Below are 13042 nucleotides of genomic sequence, written 5' to 3'. Positions count from 1 at the left end.
GGGAAAGAGGAAGGAGCCCAAGATGGCTAGATGCGTCAGGCAGAAATGTCTGTGGGTCCCATGGAATAGGTGAAGAGTTCATGTTAGCACTGGAACTGCTGGCCCAGGAGACAATTCAGGAGCAGACCCTGTGGTCCTTCCTGTGGTCCTTCCTGGGGGGATGTCAAGGAGAGGACGGGGCAGGCGAAATGCTGGGACCAGGCTCTTGCCTCTGATTCTGAGGAATGCAGAGCTAGGAGGGGATGCCACTGGGCTATAAACTCTCCCAACAAGAGGGTAGTCAATTCAACAGCCCCTACTGGGAGAGAAATTACCCTGGCTACTCATCCTAGAGCTCGGGGGTTGGGGTTCTGGGGGCTACTTCCAGCCCTGCCACTAAGTCGATCTGGAACCTTGAATAAGCCCTTACTATCTGTGGCCTTTTTATCTTTGGCCCTGTAAAAATGTGGCAGTGGAGGGTATATTACATTTCCATTACGGTTTCTCTTAGTTCTAAAATTCTATTGGTCTATGTATAATTTTATGCCTTCTCATGACTCCAGTCGTGTGCTCACCGGCCAGGTAAGAGAGCCGGTAACCACACTTCATCAATAACCCTTATTATATCTGAAGATTTTGCTTTTTCATTTTTCCCTCAGCATTTTCCCTTATGCAGGCAAAATATCAAAATCCTTTTCTCAAAGGTCTCTATTCAAATGAGTTAATCAGTGAGGTCTACTCTTTTCTAAAAGCCTCATGTTGACACAGCAATTAGTAACTCTATGAGACCAGAGGCTACAATTAATGTTTCAATCCCAGTTCACTATTCATTCATTCAGCAAATATTTATTGAGCTCAGGTGATGCATGGCAGATTTGAGCTTTGAGAGGAACATTTCAAGAGAACTATGAAACATGGCAAACTCTAGGTGACCTGAGACCCAGTTCCTCAAATGATTTGCTTCTCTCTTCTGTTGCTGGACTCTTGGGAGTTTCAGGTTCAGCCACCTGCTCATCAAATGGTAGAGGCAAAATGAAAATGAGTTCTTGTTGACAGCTGAGTGAGAGGTTAAATGTGTTGGCTAAGTTGAGGTATTTGAATAATCTGTGGGTTTCCACCTCCCTGTGGCCGTGGGCCTCCAACAGCGGACATACTGAGAAGTGGCTCTTTCTCCCGGGAGCGCATAGCATCCCTCTGGGATATCCTTCTCTTACCGGCTTCTTCCTTGCCCTCTGTCCACAGTGCTGCACTTGAGATGGAGTTACTGCCCCTCTGGCTCTGCCTGGGTTTTCACTTCTTGACAGTGGAATGGAGGAATCGAAGTGGAATTGTCATGGCCACTTCCCAAGGGGGCTGTGAGTTGGTGAGTTTTCCTGGGCACTCCAAGTTGTCTGTTGCTCCTGTCCTGACGAGGTTGGGTCCATTTGGAAAGCTGATGGATTGTCAGTCAAGGAGGGGAGGGAATGAATGAGTCTGAATCACTCTGTACCTACTTACCACGATGCCATGTGCAAGCTGCTCTTTAATCAAAGGTAAAGATGATGCCTGGGAAAGGCCCTGCCCCACCTTTCTCATACCCGCTAAGGACAGGTGATCCCAGAGACAGGCCAAGGTCAGCCACCTGGAACAAGAACACCTTGTTAAGGATCTGGATGATGGAGCTCCACTAATGGTATCAGAATCTCTTGCGGGGTTGGGGGGGGGAATATTACAGTTGAAGAAACCCTGGCTCAGGGTCTGTGTGTGAGCCCGTGGCAAACGCTTAACCAGCTGTACCGAAGAGCACGCTGCCCATGCTGCCCTGCACAGCAACGTCCTTGACCACGCTCAGGCTTACAGCAATCCAGGGAGAGATACCTGAGCTTTTACGGTTCACCCTCTCCAGGGCTTTCAGCCTATATGTGGAAGCAGACTTGGCTCCTAACAACTGAGCACTCTCTAGAAATTTTCTCCTTTGCCTATAACTTAGTGGTATTAAAAGTTGAGCAACATACATTTAATGAATATTCCTTGAGCCGTGTTATATACTAGGCACTGGGAAGACAAAATGGATGTCAGGGTTAATAACATTCAAAAATGTGTTCTTAAAGCTGATGACTCTTAAAAACCCAGCTGGTCGTGGTTCTTGACCACTTTTAGTAACTTCTGACCACTGTGCTGAAGTGGACTCCGGTAGCAGGTAGGGGTTATGAGTCAGACCAGGTTTAAATCGCAGCCCCACCACTTACTAGCTGGTGACATTGGGCCAATCTGTGCTTCAGTTTCCTCATCTATAAAATATGTAGGTAATAATAGTACCAACCAATAATACCATAACACTGGAACAGTGCCTTGTGTGTAGTAAGTGCTATGTGTTTTATCTACTGTTATTATTCTTTTTTTTTTTTTTTTCGGTACACGGGCCTCTCACTGTTGTGGCCTCTCCTGTTGCGGAGCACAGGCTCTGGACACACAGGCTCAGCGGCCATGGCTCACGGGCTCAGCCGCTCCGTGGCATGTGGGATCTTCCCGGACCGGGGCACGAACCCGTGTCCCCTGAGTCTGCAGGCGGACTCCCAACCACTGTGCCACCAGGGAAGCCCTACTGTTATTATTGTTGTTAGTCTCTGCTATACAGACGTCCATTATTCCCTTACAGAGATAATGAAAGATTAACTTCACAGTAGCTAATTCAGGAGTTACCAGGCATAAGAAGAGGAGGGAATAAAGCGCAAGTTCTTTGACAGCTTGCAGGGTTCAGGCTAGATTCCCTGCCTGACCCTCTGCAGCCTGGTGGGCAGGAGTAGGGACTCGGCTACCAATGAGATCAGAGTGGCTTTCCAGTGCTCTTTTGAATTGAGGGTTGAGAGTTTGAAAGTCCAGCTACTCTCCAAAGGCCCTCCTTGCGTTAGCCATGCAACATAACTCAAATGCTCAACAATAGGAGATTAACTAATTAGAGCATGCTAATAATCGTTCTAGCAAACATTTATTAAGCATTTATGTGACAGGCTCTATGTTAAGTGCTTTACATAAACAATCACACTGAATCCACAAAAAAGAAAAAAAAACCCAAGGGAAAATTACAAGTATAATTTACATTTTACAGGTGGTGTAATGAAGGTCCCAACTGGTTAGGTATCAGCCCAAGCTCACCCATTTGATTAAAAGCAGAATCAAGATGGGCTGATCGTAGAGATCTGGCTCTTAGCCACTGTGCTATTCATGCAATGAACTAATATACAGTTGCCTAAAAGAATGTGATCAAATTTATTTTTATTGCCAAGGCAATATATCTATCACATATTATTAATGGGGGAGGGGAGGAATTCGCTTACTGAACCGTTTCTAGAGTACAGTCTCATTTAAAAATGTTTTTTCATTTATTTGTTATTTTATTTTTTAAATTGAAGTATAGTTGATTTACAATGTTGTGTTAGTTTCAGGTGTACAGCAAAATGATTCATATGTGTGTGTGTGTATATATATATTCTTTTTCAGATTATTTTCCTGTACGGGTTATTACAAAATATTGAGTACAGTTCCCTGTGCTATACAGTAGGTCCTTGTTGGTTATCTATTTTATATACAGTAGTGTGTATATGTTAATCCCAAACTGCTGATTTATCCCTCCCTAATGGTAACCATAAGTTTGTTTTCTATGTCTGCGGGTCTATTTATGTTTTGTATATAAGTTCATTTGTATCCTTTTTTTTTTTTAAAGATTCCACATACAAGTGATATCATATGATATTTGTCTTTCTCTGTCTGGCTTACTTCACTTAGTATGATAATCTCTAGGTCCACCCATATTGCAAAGAAAAATTTTTTTAAGTTAGAGAATGTCTTTGGAAAAGAGTCCAGAGTAGATGTAACAAAAGGTTAACAACGTTTCTTTGAAGGAGAAGCTGAGGTTACTGAATAGTTTAATTTTCATTATTTCTATAGTGTATCAATTTTTTTTTTTTTTTTTGCGGTATGTGGGCCTCTCACTGTTGTGGCCTCTCCCGGAGCACAGGCTCCGGACGCGCAGGCTCAGTGGCCATGGCTCACGGGCCCAGGCGCTCCGCGGCATGTGGGATCTTCCCAGACCGGGGCACGAACCCATGTCCCCTGCATTGGCAGGCGGACTCTCAACCACTGCGCCACCAGGGAAGCCCTATAGTGTATCAATTTTTAATTACGAGAAGTTTTATTTTAATAATCAGATAAAGAACTTGGGGTTCCAAGAGGTTAATTCCTTGCCCAGAGACCAAAGCTATTAAGTGTCAGAGCCAAGATTCAGACTTGAGTCTGTCATCTTTTCCAAAGCTGTGCTCCTTCCTCTCTCTCAGGAGTTTTGTCCCCTGTTCCACTACTCCGCTTGCCCCGTGGGACTGGGCCCACAATTTTAGGCAATCACTGACCTTGTTGTACTGACCAATCTGTGGAAAGAAACGCCATTGCTCTTCCATCTCATCACTTAAAACTTTTTTCCTGGACACCGAAGGGATACCCTGTGGATGATTGCTTTTGCCAATCTTGTAGAAAGTGGGCTGAAGGAAAGTATCCTGAGGCTTGTGTGTTTCCTGCAGTGAGACCAGACCCATCCGTCCTGGCAGCTTCGCCACACAGTCGCGGTAGAATGGCGTTCAGGAAAAGCACTGGATTGGGCAATAAGAGCTCTGGACTCTGGTCCCAGCTCTGTCACTGGCTCTTCACCTGTCCTCTCCAGACCCCTTTACTTCTCTGTATGATTCAGGCTGGTGATGAGCTCTCAAGTCCTCTTGAGCTGTAATATTTATCAGTCGACAGCGTAGAGGAGGCTCCCAGGCAAAATTCCTTCAGGTAAAATGAAGATGCCACAGTGCTGCTGGTTCCTGGGCAGTGTCCCTGTTAAACACACAGTGTTATGATCATGGCGATAACAATGCAATAGTGACCATTTGCATTAATAGTGTCCACTGTGTGCCAGGCACCATGCAGCCTCTTGCCTAATCTCACTACAATCCTCTGAAGTAGGTGCTAACTTTATCTCCATTTTTCTGAGGAAACAATAGATTTAGACTAAATTATTTGCTCAAGGTCACATAGGGAATAAATGGCAGAAGTGGGATTCAAACCCAAGTAGAGACCTGATCCTCAGTCCCTCTCTGTAGTTAACACCAAACTGCAATACAATGGTCAGCACTCAGCACCCGATGGACAGGTTCTCAGATCTTCTCTAATATGCTGTGTGTGTTGAGTGAGGCCTGGAGCCTTAGTGAACAGTCTGATGAGTGAACTAAGTTTCTGTACATAAACCCTCACCTCAGAGGCCCCCGCCCTGCTGACGTGTGTTTTTGGACCTAGCTGGATGGAGTCGCTGACTGTCGAGGGCAGAACCTTGCTTCCGTGCCCAGCAATCTCCCGCCATCCTGCCAGACACTCCTCCTGGATGCCAACCCTCTCAAGACCCTGTGGAACCATTCGCTGCAGCATTACCCTCTCCTGGAGAGCCTCAGTCTGCACAGCTGCCACCTGGAGCACATCAGCCGTGGCGCCTTCCAGGAGCAGGCTCGCCTGTGCAGCCTGGCACTGCCTGACAACTCACTCTCCGAGAGCTACAAGGAGACAGCAGCTGCTCTCCACAGCCTGCGGGGTCTGCGCAGGCTGGACTTGTCAGGGAACTCCCTGACGGAAGACATGGCGGCCCTCATGCTACAGAACCTCTCTTCGCTGGAGTCCGTGTCCCTGGCCAGGAACACCATCATGAGGCTGGATGACTCTGTCTTTGAGGGCCTGGGCCGCCTCAGGGAGCTGGATTTGCAGAGGAACTACATCTTTGAGATTGAGGGTGGTGCTTTCGACGGCTTGCCTGAGCTGAGACACCTCAACCTGGCCTATAACAACCTACCTTGCATTGTGGACTTTGCCCTCACCCAGCTGAGGTCCCTCAACGTCAGCTACAACATCCTGGAGTGGTTCCTGGCATCGGGGGGAGAGGCCACCTTTGAGCTAGAGACGCTGGACCTCTCTCACAATCAGCTGCTGTTTTTCCCCCTCCTGCCTCAGTGCAGCAAGTTGCACACCCTCCTGCTGCGGGACAACAACATGGGCTTCTACAGGGACCTGTACAACACCTCGTCGCCGCAGGAGATGGTGGCCCAGTTCCTCTTCGTGGACGGCAACGTGACCAACATCAGCACCGTCAACCTCTGGGAAGAGTTCTCTTCCAGTGACCTCTCTGATCTCCGCTTCCTGGATATGAGCCAGAACCAGTTCCAGTATCTGCCAGACGGTTTCCTGAAGAAAATGCCTTCCCTCTCCCACCTGAACCTCAACCAGAATTGCCTGATGACACTCCACATCCGGGAGCACGAGCCGCCAGGAGCGCTCACCGAGCTGGACCTGAGTCAGAACCAGCTGTCGGAGGTGCACTTGGCTCCGGGGCTCCCTGGCTGCCTGAGGAGCCTCCGGTCCTTCAACCTGAGCTCCAACCAGCTCCTGGGTGTCCCCACTGGCCTTTTTGCCGATGCCAGTAACCTCGCTACAATCGACATGAGCCACAATCAGATCTCACTTTGTCCCCGGCCGGGGGACTTAGACCCCGGGAGCCCCCCCGGCTGTGTGGATTTCAGAAACGTGGCATCTTTGAGGAGCCTGTCTCTGGAGGGCTGTGGGCTGGGGGCACTACAAGACTGCTCGTTCCAGGGCATGGCCCTCACCCACTTAGACCTGTCTGGCAACTGGGGGCTTCTGAATGGGAGCATCGCCCCTCTCTGGGACATTGCCCCCACGTTACAGGTCCTGTCTCTCAGGAATGTGGGCCTCAGTTCCAGCTTCAAGGAGTTGGACTTCTCTGGGTTTGGGAATCTGAGGGACTTGGATCTGTCGGGAAATGCCTTGACCAGTTTCCCAAGGTTCAGGGGCAGCCTGGCCCTGCAGACCCTGGATCTCCGCAGAAACTTGCTCACGGCCCTTCCTCAGAGGGCTGTGTCTGAGCAGCTCATGGGAAGTCTGCGGACCATCTACCTCAGTCAGAATCCATATGACTGCTGTGGGGTGGAGGACTGGGGGGCCCTGCAGCGCCTGCACACTGTCGTCGACTTGGCCATGGTCACTTGCAACCTCTCCTCCAAGATCATTCGCCTGACGGAGCTGCCCGGAGGCGTTCCTCAGGTCTGTAAGTGGGAGCGGGTAGACATGGGCCTGCTGTACCTCGTGCTCATTCTTCCCAGCTGCCTCACCCTGCTGGTGGCCTGCACTGTCATCTTCCTCACTTTTAGGAAGCCTCTGCTTCAGGTAATCAAGAACCGCTGCCACTGGTCCTCCATATACTGACCTGGCTAAGTGCCAACATTAGAAACTTGGTCTGTACATGTAAGGACACTTTCTCTGCCAGGTTTTAAGATCTGGTGCAGAGGACAAGTCTGAAGAACTGAGGTTTAAATTAAAGTTTAAAATGTTTCCATCCCTTAGTTGTCCCAAGTTCTTCCTCTATCATTGTGATGCACCCTCAATCATCCTGGTAAAATATTTATTAAGTGACATTCTATGAAAATAAAAAATGTGTCTTATAAATATTTTTAAAATCAAATGCAGCTTGTGTTTTTTTCTTTCCTTAATTTTTTCTTTTTGGTAGTTTCACTTAGATTATTTTTGTGCCCTTCCCTTGGTGACATCCATGGAGCAGGTGAGAAAGGGAAATCATTCAGTGCTACCCTACAGCAAAAACCACTCCAAGAGCACATCCTATGGATGGCGAGAGTCAGTGTTCTGAGGGTTCCCCAAGGACAAGTCTTTCAGAGCCAAGCTGCGTAGTCTGAGATGGGACCTCTCGCCTCCTGCCTTGGCTTGCATCACCGCTGCGGCCAGATTGGGCCTGTGGCAGAGTCCTCTCTGGGGGCCCTGGTTCCCGCCTGGAGTCTCCAGCAGGCAAACCTGACCCTTCCATGGAAAAGTTAAGAGAACAATAACTGAGGTCCCTGAGTTTATTCAGGCAGTCACTGAACGCTGGGCACAGTCCTTGTTCTAAGGGAAAGTAAAGAGGACTGCAGAAAGGAGGGAATTCTACTAACTTGTGAACTGCCCCTACTGTCCACAAACCCCACAAACAACTTCTTAGCAGATGTTCAGTGTCTGTACTCACTACATTCCTAGTTTCCTTTCTCCTTCCCTCCCCTCAGTGAACAATTTCTGTGCTCCTCTCTGGGGAAAAGGTCATAAAGACACAGCCCTTTTGGTAGTTGTCCTTGCCTTTTTATCCCTGCTTACTAAATCATAAAGGGCCTAATGCAGGGGTGGTGTGGGGATGGGGAGGGGATAGAAATCCCACATGCTGATTACTGTTACCCTGAAGGCTAAGTGTCAACAGAAATGTTTAGGCAAACCAAAGTGATAAAATCAGTGGTCTCACTTTGATAAAGCAGTAACTTCCCTTGAATGCTCTACAAGTGTAAACAAGGCCCTTTCAGCAAGCTTCCACAGTCAATAGCATTAATGTCAGCCCGTGTTAGCTATTGCTCTTATTGTGGCTTCATCTTTCCTGTCATCGTATCTCTCTCCATCATGCACTGCCCCAGCCTAGTCCCTTGGACATCTGTCCCTTGAAGCATCTGCCCAGTGTCCTTCTGGGCAAGCCCATCAGCTAATGCCTGTAAGAACAGACTCTCCTCTGCCATCAACAAAAACTCTTTCCTGGGGTCCTGCTGTTTCCCAAGGTGACAATTAGCTAATTAGACAAATGAATCTATCTGTGGCTGGTACATGGAAGGCTTCTCTTGAGTTAATGTTTCACCCCCTGTGTCAGCCAGTGTTCTTAGCTTCTTGCAACTAAGGATGACTCTGTGTGATTTAAGCAGCATGGGGATTTAGTAAAAGGATACTGGGAAGCTCTAGACTCTCTGGGAAGGCTGAGGAAAAGACTTTAAAAATGGGCAGGAACAGGAGATGCTACACAGCAGTGGGGACCTCAGCCCAAATCACACCATAAACAATAATTGTGGGAACAGGACTGCAGCCTCTCCCTACTGCTGGACACCACGGTCTGCACTGCCGCCACTGACAGCTCGGGACAAGGCCACTGGCACAAGGCTCACCGCCACTGCTGTCACCCACTGCCGAGTAAGTGCTCTCCCAGATTCTGCTCGCCTGTGTCATCAGCTCCAGATGCACAGTCTGGAGCAAGTGGACCCAGCTGGTTGACCTCAGCTCCTGTGCCCCTGCCCTGGCAATAAAAAATGGGCTCTGCTTCCTATAAATACTCATAAGGGGTGAAGTTCTTAAAACAGGAAGGGAAGTTAGATGTTGAGAAGACAAAAGAGAAAGACCAATGTGCACCACACCCTTTTAAGCAGCGTGTACATTTTAGCAGAGGACTTCTTGAAGAAAATTCTTTGCATAAAAAAGTGACTCAAGTGATGAAAACTTCAGACAGATCCTCAGGCCAGCAAGGGAGATAGTTTGGGGTCAGGCAGGCCTTTTGAAGCCCCTCCAGTCATACCATGTAGCTCGCCACCCATTGTACCTGTTTTCAGGGGCCAGCCTTGCAGAATGGAGCAAACTGAGAAGACATTAGGACAGAACCCTACCCCTGCCTGTGGCAGGAACTTCAGAAGGCTGTAAGCTTTTCTTAGTCTGCTAGTTCATCACTAGGGTCCAAAGGCTGTTTTCCAAGTTTATTTCCGTGTAGTAAGAAGAAAGGTAAGAGCAGGGGGATTTCTGCCTCCAGTCCTGAGCTGTGGTTTCTCCAGCAAATTCTGTACCTTTGTTCTGTTTTTCCCACCTCTACCTCCAGCTGCAGGAGTGGAGTACACTCTGATGTCCACTCTGCGGGTGCCAGAGGGGGAGGACCCACAGAGCTTGTCCCCAGAGTTCCCTGGGGAGACCAGCATGGTGACTGCCTAAGTCCTCCCATACAGCCAGATGGAGCACCAAGCGATTCTTCCTCAGTGGGTGGGAAGTGGGGGCTACCCCCGGATGCCACAAGCCAGAGTATTCAGACAGGAGAATATTCAGAATCAAAGATAAATAATGTCAGAGTTTGGACTGTTAACATAAGTAACAATAGTGTCAATTTTGAAAATCCCGTCACAAAACAAAATCTTAAGGTTTTTCTAGAAGCCCAAAATAAGTTATTAGGGGTCCACTGATTTTTTCAAGGACCCTAGTTGCGAGAAATTGGATCAACTATAATCCTTGGTTCATATCACTGGTCCTCTTTGGGCACTGCTGGTCCATGCATGGCCCACTTTTATCCATGTGATGTGCCAGATTTCTTCCATTTGCTTCTCTAGATCCATTCTCTACCCTTCTCTATCCTGCTCCAGGAGGCTGACCTCAGTGGGCTCCCTCTGGTTTCCTATTGTATTTAGCTGAGAAGGAGCCTCGGTAGACCGGAGAGAAGGAAGAAAGTGAGATCAGAGTCTTCATTCTCCTGACCCCTCCATCTGAATTTGTCTCAAACCAGCTGCACTCACAACCAAAGCTCACGTGCCTCTCAAGGTGGCCCTTTCCACACACACCTCTGCCTTGGGCTTCTAGGAACCACTTACTTCACGGGTTCTTTCTTTCTGGGCCTAGGGATGGGGAACAACTCTGGCATTACCGGCCCTGTGTGATTGCATTATCCCTTGTGGTTTGCCTTTCTCTGCCCACCCCTTTGTAAACAGTCCCTTTATAAATCCTCCTAGAGTTATCCTTGTTTGAATGCAATTCTTACATTCACCTATCTGGTTCCTTTTGGGGCCCTGGGTGAGTTGGTTGTTTATTCAGTAATACTGAGCCAGAGAAATGCTGGTACTTGTATCCGAGCGCCACAGACAGCTACGAATGCAACTGGAGGTATAAAGGCAAATCCCCCAGAGATGGTTGTCCCTCTGATTCCTATGTATGGACACCTCATCATATTACAAGTAGTGTATTTAAATGTAACCCAAATTGGAGAGGGAGGAGATTCCAGCCTTGGACCGTCTCTAAAATAACGTTGTGGTTGCGATGGCATGGGGCCAAAGGAAACACAACAGGTAGAGAAAAAGTGTTATAAAGAAAAGAAAAAGATTGGTGGGAATGTAAATTGATACAGCCACTATGGAGAACAGTATGGAGGTTCCTTAAAAAACTAAAAATAGAACTACCATATGACCCAGCAATCCCACTACTGGGCATATACCCAGAGAAAACCATAATTCAAAAAGACACATGCACCCCAATGTTCATTGCAGCTCTATTTACAATAGCCAGGTCATGGAAGCAACCTAAATGCCCATCGACAGAAGAATGGGTAAAGAAGTTGTGGCACATATATACAATGGAATATTACTCAGCCATAAAAAGGAACGAAATTGGGTCATTTGCAGAGATGTGGATGGATCTAGAGACTGTCACACAGAGTGAAGTAAGTCAGAAAGAGAAAAACAAATATCGTATATTAACGCATGTATGTGGAACCTAGAAAAATGGTACAGATGAAACTGGTTTGCAGGGCAGAATTTGAGACACAGATGTAGAGAACAAACGTATGGACACCAAGGGGGGGAACCGCAGTGGGGGTGGGGGTGGTGGTGTGACGAATTGGGAGATTGGGATTGACATGTATACACTGATGTGTATAAGATTGATGACTGATAACCTGCAGTATAAAAAAACAAACAAACAAACCAAAAAAACAACTAATACTAAACTTTCTTTGGGTTATTTGTATGGAAATATGTTAATATAAATGTTTCAGACATTAAAAAAAAAAGAAAAATACTCCCCACTAACCAGCGTCTTCTACTCCACCCTCATCAACAATTACCAAGCATTTATTTTGTGCTAAGTGCTTTACGTGGAATATTTCACTTAAATTGGGAAAACCCTAGGCTGAGAGCAGTTCAGATTTGCCCATGGTCACAGAGAACTGTGATAAAGACATTTAGCATTAGGCTGAAGAAGAGAAAGCAGCTTCAACAACTTGATCATCTCTATCAAGTCTAACAAACTGTCAATCTAGAGCTATCTGTACGCAGCTAGTTATTACTGAATAGCACACATTTGCTGATAAAATGGCAAAAGTGCAAAGGTCCATATGGTGCAGAGGTGAGGAAGTCCAGAGTAGCTGAAGGTCACCCATCCTTCTGAGGCTGCTCTGAAGGCAGCAGCAGGGTTTGGTGAGAGCTTGCAGGTAATTTACAACAGAGGAATCTCACTCAATTCCTTCCTCCTTCAGTCAGTCATGCAGCATCTTCCCACTCAACCATCAAGGCAAAAGGCGGAGGCAAAAGGATTCTAGTTGTCACCATGATTTTAAAGGTTCATTGTAGGGGAAGGGATTGACCAGGAAACGATCTTGACTAGGGAGGAGGGCATTTCTGGGATAACCAAGTTTTTCAAATGCAGAACCCAACTTTTATAGGTGCATTTTCTCTGGGGAGAAAGATTAGGTGAAACATCAGTGGACATGGTACTCCCTCAGAGACTTAGGAGTTCTTAAGACACTGACCCATTCACTCTAGGACATCTGAGGGCTCAGGCAGTTCTTGGTCATAGCTTTAGTTACCAGGAGTAGTAGACCAGGGCCAGCTAAGCCCCAGGAAAGGCTGCAATGCACGGGCCTCGACGTTCCAGATGGAGTCTCTCTCAAATTACACTTCTCAGTGCTCCTTAAAAACTGTCTTCAGGGCTTCCCTGATGGCGCAGTGGTTGAGAGTCTGCCTGCCGACGCAGGGGACGCGGGTTCGTGCCCCGGTCCGGTCCGGGAAGATCCCACATGCCGCGGAGCGGCTGACAAAAAAAAAAAAAAAAAAACTGTCTTCAGTGACTGCTCCCAAGAGCTGCTCGCGTCTTTCACACACAGGATAGCCACGGCTCTCGTTTTAATTTGTCCCATCGTCATGCCAGTGCAATGACCATTCTTGGCAGCTTTTTGGCTGTTCTTGGTCCTATGGTCATTCCTCAGGCACTCAGTCTTGTACTCGCCCCATCTCCAGAACCCTTCATATGAAAAATATGGAAGCTAGATTCCAAACTTTGGTTATATTTAACTCATCACTGGACACACTGAGTTTGTAACAGATAATCTGCCCCTCCCCCACTGATTTCAAGGGTGTTTGGCTTATAAAGGGCAACCCAACAAACCATTTTT

General features: G+C 47.4%; 1 protein-coding gene across 1 annotated transcript in view; it reads left to right on the top strand.

Moving 5' to 3' along the window:
- NRROS (negative regulator of reactive oxygen species) overlaps window positions 1-7516 on the top strand; it is a 24364-nt gene extending 16848 nt beyond the window's left edge. The window contains exons 2-3 of the mRNA XM_007465866.1: window positions 1222-1342; window positions 5290-7516. Of these exons, the coding sequence (XP_007465928.1) occupies window positions 1235-1342; window positions 5290-7260 (2079 nt within the window). The 5' untranslated portion in view covers window positions 1222-1234 and the 3' untranslated portion in view covers window positions 7261-7516. The remainder of the gene's footprint in view (window positions 1-1221; window positions 1343-5289) is intronic.
- The last annotated feature ends 5526 nt before the right edge of the window (window positions 7517-13042 follow it).

This window comes from Lipotes vexillifer, unplaced genomic scaffold (assembly GCF_000442215.2).
Source record: "Lipotes vexillifer unplaced genomic scaffold, Lipotes_vexillifer_v1.1 scaffold853, whole genome shotgun sequence".
NCBI lineage: Eukaryota > Metazoa > Chordata > Mammalia > Artiodactyla > Lipotidae > Lipotes > Lipotes vexillifer.
This window is presented reverse-complemented; position numbering and strand designations above follow the sequence as displayed.